Below are 10,834 nucleotides of genomic sequence, written 5' to 3'. Positions count from 1 at the left end.
CTCTGTGAGTTCGAGACCAGCCTGGTCTACAGAGCTAGTTCCAGGACAGGCTCCAAAGCCGCAGAGAAACCCTGTCTCAAAAAACCAAATAAATAAATAAATAAATAAATAAATAAAAATATTTTATGATGATATTCACTCCCTCCTCCTCTCATATCTACTCCCTCTTCCTTACCCATCCAACTCTGTCTAGTTTTGTTTTAACCCATCAAGTAGAGTTAGTACTTCTCATATATTCTTTGATATGTGACCTTTTGGGTTGCCCACCAGGGCCTTCATTCTTAAAGAAAACTGATCTTTATCTCCCAGTGCTGACCTTACCTCTAGCCCTAGCCAGAGTCAAAAGTTTTCCAGTCAGGACAGAGTCAATGACAGCTATAGTCTCCCTCCCATAATTCTCACATGCCAACACCATAGCCTATTAAAGATAAGTCGCGAAAATCCCCAGAGATGCATTTATATGTACTAATGTATATTTTCCATGTATTTAATATTTATCAGCTATAGTCTACTGGGGCAACAAGGCAATATACATACCTTCTTCTAAGTTACTCAGCATCTCAAAAGGGAAAATTAATGGAGACTTAATAGAAAATTTAATGAGCACTTAAAAATTGGAGAGGAGATTACAACCATACAATCTCCATTCTAGCAGTTATTGAAATTTGAGTGAATTTATTGTACATTCAGACATAAAACTATCGGCAGTCACACAGTGTTTAGGGAGATAAATGAAAGGAAAGAATTAAAGCTGTGTGGGTTATACAAAGGAGCAGCTAAATTGTGCTCTGAATTCAAATGTGTAATTTCCACCACGATGGTTAAGTAGAAGATGTTCATGCTTCCATTGAAAATGTGATTGGTGTTAAACAGTATGTTAGCAGAAAGACACATTTGTTTCCACTCACTTAGGGATGCTTACAGTGCTCAATAAAACACTTGCATGTTTTTGCATGACAAAAAGGAACATGCATAGTTAATCACCATGCATTGGGATAATGAGCGAGCATGTTATGTATTTTAGCATCTGTTATGTTTATATTTCATTGTGGCCATTAATGGGTAATTTTCCATTCTGTTGCGTAGAAGGAACCCTTTTCCCTCTTTTTCCCCTCTTATTCTTACACCGCAATTTGAAGCAGGGCTTGTGGTTTTTCTTGCAGCCAATTACTTAGAGATACTGCCCTGGGAGTCCAGCTTTTGAGACCACCGTGGGCTCTGCAGCTGCCATTCTCAGTCAGTAGGAACTCCACAACCACTGAGGTCAGAAGCCCCTGGCATTTTAATTCCATTTCTCCATGCTTCCAGAGCTGGTTAGTAAGATGTCATGGAATGCCCATTAAGGGAAATACATCCTGCCACATTACACACAGCAAGTTAAACAGCCAGTCCAGGCCTGGACTTCGTGACAGATTACAAATGTGTTTTCGTCTGTGGAGCAGTGAGACAGATAAGTGATTTCTAAATAGGAGACTTGTCATCTGAATGTAGTCCCACCGGTATCTCTAGTTGATCAAAACCCTTAGCTATTTCTCAAGGTGATTAATAATCCGCGTATTCTTTCACTAAAGGACATCATGAGAGTTGATATTTAATTGTATTTGTTAGAGCTGAGTTCTTTGGGAGGGTCCAAAGCAGTGCATAACCCACCAAAGTGTGATCTCCTTCAAGGACCAGCCATTGTATTTTCTGTCGTTTTCCAAACATTCAGCCACTGTCTATCTCAGATCCGCTCTGGCTCAAATTGAGTTGAATTCACTTCATTCACCGTGGATGATAAAAACTATAAAGAATTTCAACACTGCAAACAGCTTTAACTCTAGTTAGATTTTGAAGCTGTATGGGAAGGAGGCATGGCACTCTGCCAGCCAGTGTGTGGCTCCAGGAGAAAGCTAGCAGCTATTACAGTTAGCAGACCAGCTCCAGCATCCCATTCTATTAGACAGAGCAAACGTTAAAATTCATGTTATGATCTGCATTAAAAGGCATCTGTGGTTAAAAATGTAGGTCTCTCTCTCTCTCTCTGTGTCTCTTTCTCTCTCCCCCTCTCTATGTGTGTGTCATGTGGTGTGGTACTATTTCAGCTCTAGAAACTTCTGGAGGCCTCCTATAGCATAAGGTATCATTATTAGAAAGGCAATAGACCGTTCACAAGCATGTGTAAATAAAACAAGGTCAGCAACAGCTACCAAAGACTGACAATGTAAGTAAAAGTTTCATGTTCCCTCAAAGCATCCCTCAATAACTCTCGAGGCTGGCATGAGATGCAAGAGGAGTTTAGAGACTTCCTGATGCCTGTAGCATGAATACATATTGATATCCAATTTGTAATCCTCAGAGAACTTGCTACCAGAGATGTCACAGAGCCAACAGAAGGGCAGAAAAGGCACAAGTATTTGGGGAGTATCTGTGACTTTAAAGTATTTTTAAATTCAAAATAAATTCATTGAAAGACTATAGGAAAATAATTTTGTACATCTTCATCTTTTTATTACTTTAAATATTTTATCACCATTTGATAAGAAGTAAAAGATTACTGGAATAAGATTTTTTAGTATTTCAAAAATGATACACAATTGTATTGTCAAAACTGCCCAAAATAATCTCTGATTGATCCGAGGTTGTGTAGTTTGGATAGGCAAGGTCTTCATCATCTTATCCTAAGTGTTCTGCTTTAAAATCAATGGAGTGAGTTCATTTCTTTGATGAGGAAAATTAAATGCCAACAACAGTTCTGGCATAAAATGTGGTAGATAAAATGACCCCCACCCCCTGGGATCAGGAATCTGGTATAAGTATACACAAACCAATGAATCCTAGTGCATGGTGTGGTGAGCTCTATGGTAGAAATGCACTGAGAACTACGGGACCATTGAAAAGTTCTGAACTAACCCGGTGAGCAATGACCTCTACCCTGGAAAGGCATGCAGAACTATGGGGCCATTGAGCAGACCTAGTCTAACCTGGTGAACAATTTTCTCTACTGTAGAAAAGCTTAAGGATCTCTGGAGCCATTGAGAAGGCCTAGTCTATCCTGGTGAACAATGATCTACCTCTACTGTGGACAGGCGTGGGGAACCAGGAATCCTAGTGTGTGCTGTGGTGATCTCTACTGTAGAAAGGCATGGGGAATTATGAAGCCACTGAGAAGGCCTCGTCTATCCTTGGTGAATGATCAACCTGAACTAACTCACCCAGTGAAGACGGTGATGATAGAAGCATGTGGCCTTGAGTTTCAAATCCATCTGCTCCATACTTGGATAAGTCACACAGCACTCGAGAAAACCTTCCCTCTCACTTATTAGAAGACTTGGAGTTTCAGAATGACTGTAAAATATGATTGTGGGCACTGGCTACAATAGTGCCCTCTCTCTTCATTGTTTGTTTGATGACAAACATTTTCTCATTGCCTAACAAAGTTCTTGATTCACTATTTGTCACTTCATAAATACCTCACAATATATTGTCTGAGATAGGAAAACATGTCATCAGTTACACAGCCAACCCTATAAAATCTAAAACTGTACAGAATTAGCTATCACCACAAGGAGATTAAACACATCCTAGCAGGCTTTATAAAGTGAGATATATTCTCTATAAGTTCTCAGGGGCTCCAGGTGCTGCCATGGATAACTTTCCACTTCAAAGGCAGGACCAGAATTTACTGAACAGGGAAGGGAGTAGATATAGGGGCATCATGAGTGGCATTTGGAGTGGTGTGGTGATGATCTTGGAAAGATCAAGTGTTGAAATAAAAGCAGCGGGCGGCTTCCCACCACCCGGCTAGCTTTACCAGAAATAATTACACGGAAACTGTATTCTTTTAAACACTGCCTGGCCCATTAGTTCCAGCCTCTTATTGGCTAGCTCTTACATATCGATTTAACCCATTTCTAATATCCCTGTAACACCACGAGGTGTCTTACCAGGGAAGATCTTAACCTGCGTCTGTATCCGGTAGGAGAATCATGGCAACTCCTTGACTCAGCTTCTTTCTCCCAGCATTCTGTTCTGTTTACTCCGCCTACCTAACTTTCTGTCCTCTTAAAGGTCCAAGGCAGTTTTTTTATTTAACCAATGAAATCAACACAAAACAGCAGACTCCCACATCAATCAAGAGAGTCCACAGGGCTGACATTGCAGACAGGCAGTGGGTGTGGTGCCTGAAGGACCTGAAAGAAAATCACTTTAGCCCCATGCACTCAGAAATACACAGCTACTTTGAAGATGGCCCTAGCATGCTCATTATAGAAGCTCTAGGTGTTCAGAATGCATTTAACTCATCAATCGATTTTAAATAAACTAAAGCTCTGAGCAAAATCATTGTAAAATGATGAGTTATATCTCAACATTTTTCTTAAGTTTTCCTCATATTCTTTGTTTTATTGACTATCCCAGCAACTCAACCAGGTAAGGTAGAATTTTGTGTGTTTCATGGAAGAGGAAGTATGTTTGGGAGGTTAAGTGACAGAGTCTGGGTCATCCAGCTAATTAACAGCAGATCCCGGGTTTAAAAGATTCTAAATTTTAAACCCTTATCATTAAAACTAGAATAGATCAAATGTTATTGGCAGTGCCTTAGATTCAAATGTTATTGGCAGTGCCTTAGATTTCCATGCATATGACTAAACCTTTAATATATAGCCTTGGAAAAGGCGAATATCAGATTTCCATGCATATGGACTAAACCTTCATTATATATCCTTGAAAAAAGCGAATAGAAATTTCTGTTGAAGGTTTTGTTGTTGATTTTTTTGTTGCTGTTTCCTTTTGAATTAGAAACATGTGTGCTTGCAAACCTACACAGCAGCATCAAGAAGAGTTAGGTCTATGATACTGGACTCATACTATATTGTTCAAATATCATAAGATTCAAACGGTAATGTGTGTTAATTAGCTTACAGGTAATAAATCATTTTGCTGTAAAATGAATGCCTTATTGTTTTTAAAGAGGAATGTTTTTAGTCTAAGCTTTTGTTTTATTACAAAGTGAGGAATTGTGGATCATGCTTTTAATCTCGGCAGTTTGGAAGTTGAGGCAGAAAAATTATGAGCTTGACTTCAGCATGGGGTAACATAGCAGCCTTACTGGAGAGGGGAAAAAGGAGGAGGAGGAGGAGGAGGAGGAGGAGGAGGAAGAGCAAGAGAGGGAGGGAAGAGAAGAGGAGGAGGGAGGAGAGGAGAAGAGGGGAGGAATAAGTGAAGAAGAAGGGGAGGAAGAGAGAAATGAAGATGGGATTGGGATTTGTGCAAGGGCAGTAAGCATGTAGAAAGACATGGTAGGATTCTGTACAGCAAATCTCGAACAAGGCAGTCCATGGGTTTGATTTTTGGCTTCTCAGGTGCTCTTGGAAGATCAGTCTCTGGGTATTTGCTGCAGATACTTTGGGGGAAGGCTGTGTAGGAGTGTGCTTGGTGGACATGGTCCTGAGTCTGACTTGTCTTTTGCATTCACTTTATGTTGTTATGCTGACTCCATAGCTTCGTTGAGTCTTCTCATTATGTGTAAGAAAAGAGTGATAATCAAGCATGATAATAATTCAAATTGTTTTTAAAAGAGGGAAGAAAAAAAGACTGATTTGTTGATAAGGGACAAAAGGTGCTTATGCCAGTAAAGTGATGTCCTATGAGCACTCACACATGGATGCGTGGACACGTGTGTTTCCTACTTGCCATGCACTGAAAGTCTGTCTCCCAGCACACATCTATTCCGTTCAATTCTGTGACCTTTTGCTATGGAATCACCAGTGTTAGATTTTCAGGGAAATGGAGAAGCAAGCTTTTATGGCTTTTCACTGATTTTTAGTGATCTGTAGTGATTAATGAAGCTTTATGGGAAACCAGAAACAAATAATTTCTGGATTCCTGGTTTTATGTCTTAGAGAAATCCATTAGGCTTTGGAAAAGTGCCTGAAGGTTGCCTTTGAAAGCCTCTTTAAACCATCACCACTCTCTAAAATAAGCAATCTATGTAAAATATAGCATCAGTCATAGCATAAGCACTTATAAATGATTAAATGTAGATTTTTTTCTTCCCCGTAGTTCTCCTCTCATGCTGTATTGTACATCTGTTATGAAATTATTTGTTCAGAATGATTTGAGTAAACATGACTGGACTCATTGTCAGCTACAGTGCTTCTCACCACTGCGTAATTAGGTATCTGAAGCTGCTGACAGGGCTATTATGTGCTTACCCATGTAAGTATTGGAGATTGAAAAACGTTATTTAAAGCTCAATGCCTCCAATACCTTATGCTCCTTTCCGTTCTGTTTTAGCCCCTTTATGCCAACATAAACAAGATACGTGGATGATTTATATTGACAGAAATGGTATTTCTCAGCAGCCTGGATGTTGGGACTCCAGTGAGGTTCTAGCAGGGCCACTGTCTGGGAAGGGCCAAACTGTCCTATACTTTGTGGCTGCATCTTCCAGGATCACGGCTTTTCTTCATGATTCCTTGCTTACTAGTGCCACGTGTTAACATTGCCATCCTGGTAACTAAGCCTCAGCATGAATCATAGGATTCCACTCACAGCACCACAGTACCTGGAAGTGTGGTAATGTGGGAAGTAGCAGACCTGCTTTGAGGGGAGATGGTACCTGTGGAGTTGGAAGGCTGGTCCTACTGAGTCCTTCATCCTTCAGCTATCTTTGCTATAGACTGAGTCTGACTTCAGATTCTGATTGAATTGAGTTTGACTAGCTTTTTACTGATGGGGCATGGGATCAAACTGGACGCTCTGAATGTGGCTGTCAATGAGGGCTGACTGAGAAGCCAAGGACAATGGTACTGGATTTTGATGCTACTGCATTGTCGTGGCCCGTGAGGGCCCAACATAAATTCTCTAATTCCCTAACCCGGCAGGAACGGAGTCGCGAGGAAACAAACTGACACAGCTTACACCATCATCATGGAAAAGGCCAGATCTCTCGTTTATTGTCCAAACATTTTATATACCCACACCAAGTTGAGCAGGGAGGGGGAAAACATATTACGCCATCACCTAGGCAACCAGGTGCCTGGGCTTGAGTCAGCGCATCTAGCAGTCAGGTAGGCCCTGAATTAGCATCTCTATAAGACATCTTCCAAATTACAAAAGGAAGGAAGCACCAAATATCTGAACTCTTAAGTCATCAGCTTCAGTCAAACATCTCTTCTCAGGTAATCCACATTTTAACAAAAGAAGCTAGGAGCAGGCATCCTGGCTTTTGTTAAGGGCAGAGACAGCTTGTCTGCAGAGCTAGGTAATCAGCTCGGACCTGGCTAATGGCCTTTATGCCATATTGAAATATGGGCCCACACTGCATGGACTGGCTTTGTGGGAGCCTGGTTTGTTTGGATGCTCACCTTCCTAGACCTGGATGGAGGGGGAAGGACCTTAAACTTCCAACAGGGCAGGGAACCCTGACTGTTCTTAGGACTGGTGAGGGACAGGGAGGGGGAGTGGGGGGAGTGGGAGGGAAATGGGAGGTGGGGAGGAGGTGAAAATTTTTAATAAATAAATAAAATAAATAAACTTCTCAAGCACAAAAAATAAAATAAAATATTTTATCAAGGTATTTTTTTAAAGTCCATTAAAACAGAATTCCATTTTAAAATAAATTTTGATCCTTAAGCCAATTGATTTTTTTGTGCAGTATAGAACACTACCCTAATTTAAATTAAAGAACTGTGAAATTACTGAATGAAATATGATGGATTTAGAAGTGATTGAAGAGTTATCCAAACAAAATCCATAAATCTGTATCAATATATAAACTGATTTGTAAACATGTACAGCGTATTTTTAATTCTAATCTTGTCCTGTCCAGCATAAATAACATAACTGCAATAAGGTCAAAGTTACAGATGATGAAGTTCAAAGGGCTCAGTGAAGATGGCTCAGCTGCATGGGTATTGTCCTCCAAGGCTTGAAGACTCAGCTACTAAGCATTGCTCATCTTCTCGCCACCTGTGTGCTGAGACATGCATATGACAGCTTGTACATGACCACACAAAATAAAAAAATAAAGTAATACATTTTAAAAGAAATTCAAAGGTACGGGTGATTATGTTAGCTTGTATAATTCTATATCAAACCATATAATATATATTTTAAAAGAAATGTATTATGAATTTTGTCCTTTTTACACACACATACACAGGTGGTAGAAGTAGAATATTAAAATATTTAAAAAAAAATAGTCACTATCCCTTGTAAACTTGCTATATCTGCAAGAAGCTAAGAAGACCAAGCAAGAAAATAAAATAATCAATGAGAAAGGTAACTGTCCAGGACTGCGGAGGAAATTAAAGGAACAATTTAAATATTTTAATAAAATTATGCAAATATGTTTGTAAACATAGATATAAAAATTTTCAGAAGTCAGCACCATGCTGAGTGGGGAAGCCTTAGAATTCTCCACATGCTTCTTTGCGGCAGGAACAAGATAAAGATTCCTGTCAGTTCAAGTAGGCCTCACATAACAGAACGCAACGCAGCTAGTTTAAGTGAAAAGGAGCATATGGACAAATGGACGATGAAATGTTGTTTGGAGCACTGTGTAGAGCCGGCTTTGGCATAGCCATGGGGTCTCGGGGAGCACTAAGGCAGACAGGGCTGCCTGAGAGAGCTCTGGCCAGCTCTCCGACTGTTCATCAGGGGAACTGGCCCCAGCTGCATCATCATAGGCATGACAGATGGCAGAACTGTGACTCCCCTGCCACCGCCTCTCAACAGCTGCAGTAGCTGAGCAATGAGGCTGCAGCTAACACCTGTATCTTGAAATCATGGCTAAAACAGATTTTGCATTCAAAAGAAATAAAAGTTCAAGGGATTAGGACGGAGATTTAGAATTCAACCTAAGTACGCACATAATAGTTTAAGGGACAGTGCAGGCAGCATTTCCTAACAGTTGGGAAGAAGACAAATTGCTCAGTAAATACTTGGACAGTTAGCTTACGTTTAGGGAAAAATCAAGCTGGATCCTAACCTACGTCTTTATACCAAAGGAATAAACAGGTGGAGCAAATGTACAAAGGAATAAAGGAAGTAAAAGAGGCAGACGGAAAGTTGATAAATGAAGTCGCTAATAAGCTCAAAGGGGGCTCAACGTCAGTATCACTTGAGAAAAGCCAGTTCAAAGATATACAAGTTTTTAAAATATGGAACCTGCGAGCCAAGAAAGCTGTTTCTAGGATGGTAGTTTGGCAGTGCGCTCTATTCTTCTGGAAAGGTCGGCTAGTGTCCCTCCAGTCGGGTTCTCCATAGCACCTGGGGAGTCTATCTCTCCTTCCAGACAGTCACCAGAAACCAGACACCCTTTCTTCTTAACAATATAGCAGGCTCAATAAAGAAACAGCTCAGTTTTCCTTGACCAAACAAACCATGCAGCCAGTTAGCTACATACATTTTAAAAAGTCACTTTCCTAAAGAATACTTAGTACTTCTCTTTGCAAAGGGCTGCAGGGCTCAGGTTTGCAGAGGAGGAGAATCAATTTTATGCTAGAAGCATCTATGTCCCTATGGGCATGTTTCAGTTTCTGACCCTGTGGACATTGCTGTGTTTTAGAAGCATGACTTCTCGAATACAATGGATGTTGGCTTTGCTCTGCCCTGAGGTGACTAGCCTGGCCAGGGACAGTGCAGAGGTTTCCCCATCAGCTCAGATGTGCTGGTAAGGGTAAAAAAAAAAAAAAAACAGACACCATTGGCAGTCATGCTGGATAACAAGGAGGCCAGCCCTGGACTGGGTATGACTGGAGTGGGTTTCACAGTTGTCTTCATGGAGAGGCTATGGAAGGCGTATTGACTGCTGAGGGGCTCTGGCTGCATGAGAGGGGTTACACTATAAAAGGAACTGCTGAAGGAACAGAAAATCCACAGCATGCTGTGGAGACAAACAGTGAGCCCCCACATCCTGGAAGCTGGTCCAAACCAAGTGTGTTTGGACAAAGAGGGAAAAGAAAAGGCTGGAGATGAAACTCACAACCTTATGGGTTCTTCCAACCCTTGCTTGCTGTACTTGTGTGAGCTGGAGTTCCCAGCTCTTTTGAGTCACAAAATGAATAGTTCACTATAATCAAACAACCTTAAATTGTGCTGTAAAACTACAAGTTAGCCACGGGGTTTCTCCTAAGCAGATCTCCTTAAGGTGGATTGCGGCATGTTTTAGTCATGTTTAAGAACCATGTGACCGTTTTTATCACTTTTCTATTTGGCTCTGGAACTTTTTTCCTAAAGGTTAGCCAGCTTCGAAGAATATCTAAAGGTTTTCTTCTTAGACGTCGGATTCCTGCTGATGAACTTCAGGCAGATATACACAGCAGGAAGAGCAAGTGTTACTTTGGGGCAAACGTGACAGGACAATGTCAGTCTGACCTTTCCTTCATGGATCAGAGAGTCCGAAAGATTGAACAGTTCACATTCCTGGGAGGCTCTCTGACCTCAGTTGCAAGTATTTAGTGATCTAACCTAAATTATACCAACACAGACCATGCATCGAGGCCAGCAAGTAGATTCCCAAACCAGGCAAACTGTTCCAGTGTGAAGGAGGAACTGAGGATAAGAAAGTAGAAACAAAGGTTAGCTTGCTTTTCTTCCTTCTTTTTGAGAAAATCCCTAGCAATGAGAGAATAGAAGATAATTGCTGGTAGGTTGTCTGAATGATTCTTATTTTATTAGGAAACAATGAAAAGGACATTTTTTTCTTGTTTTGTAATAACCAAAGAAACTACCTTAGCAATTTAGATCAAAATATTTGACTGTAGGCTTGTTTACTACAGAAATAAACATTTCCCTAAAACTTACTGACTACTGAGTGTCCCCAAAGGGACACCCGTCAGTGCATTAT

The 10,834-nt window shown here is 40.7% G+C and overlaps 1 protein-coding gene across 1 annotated transcript in view; it reads left to right on the top strand.

Moving 5' to 3' along the window:
• Nucleotides 1-10,446, top strand: part of Tmem117 (transmembrane protein 117) — a 385,423-nt gene extending 374,977 nt beyond the window's left edge. The window contains exon 7 of the mRNA XM_026782689.1: nucleotides 10,225-10,446. Coding sequence (XP_026638490.1) covers nucleotides 10,225-10,446 — 222 coding nt within the window. The remainder of the gene's footprint in view (nucleotides 1-10,224) is intronic.
• The last annotated feature ends 388 nt before the right edge of the window (nucleotides 10,447-10,834 follow it).

This window comes from Microtus ochrogaster, chromosome 15 (genome assembly GCF_000317375.1).
Source record: "Microtus ochrogaster isolate Prairie Vole_2 chromosome 15, MicOch1.0, whole genome shotgun sequence".
NCBI lineage: Eukaryota > Metazoa > Chordata > Mammalia > Rodentia > Cricetidae > Microtus > Microtus ochrogaster.
Note: the sequence above shows the minus strand (reverse complement) of the source record. Positions and strands in the feature narration are given on the sequence as shown.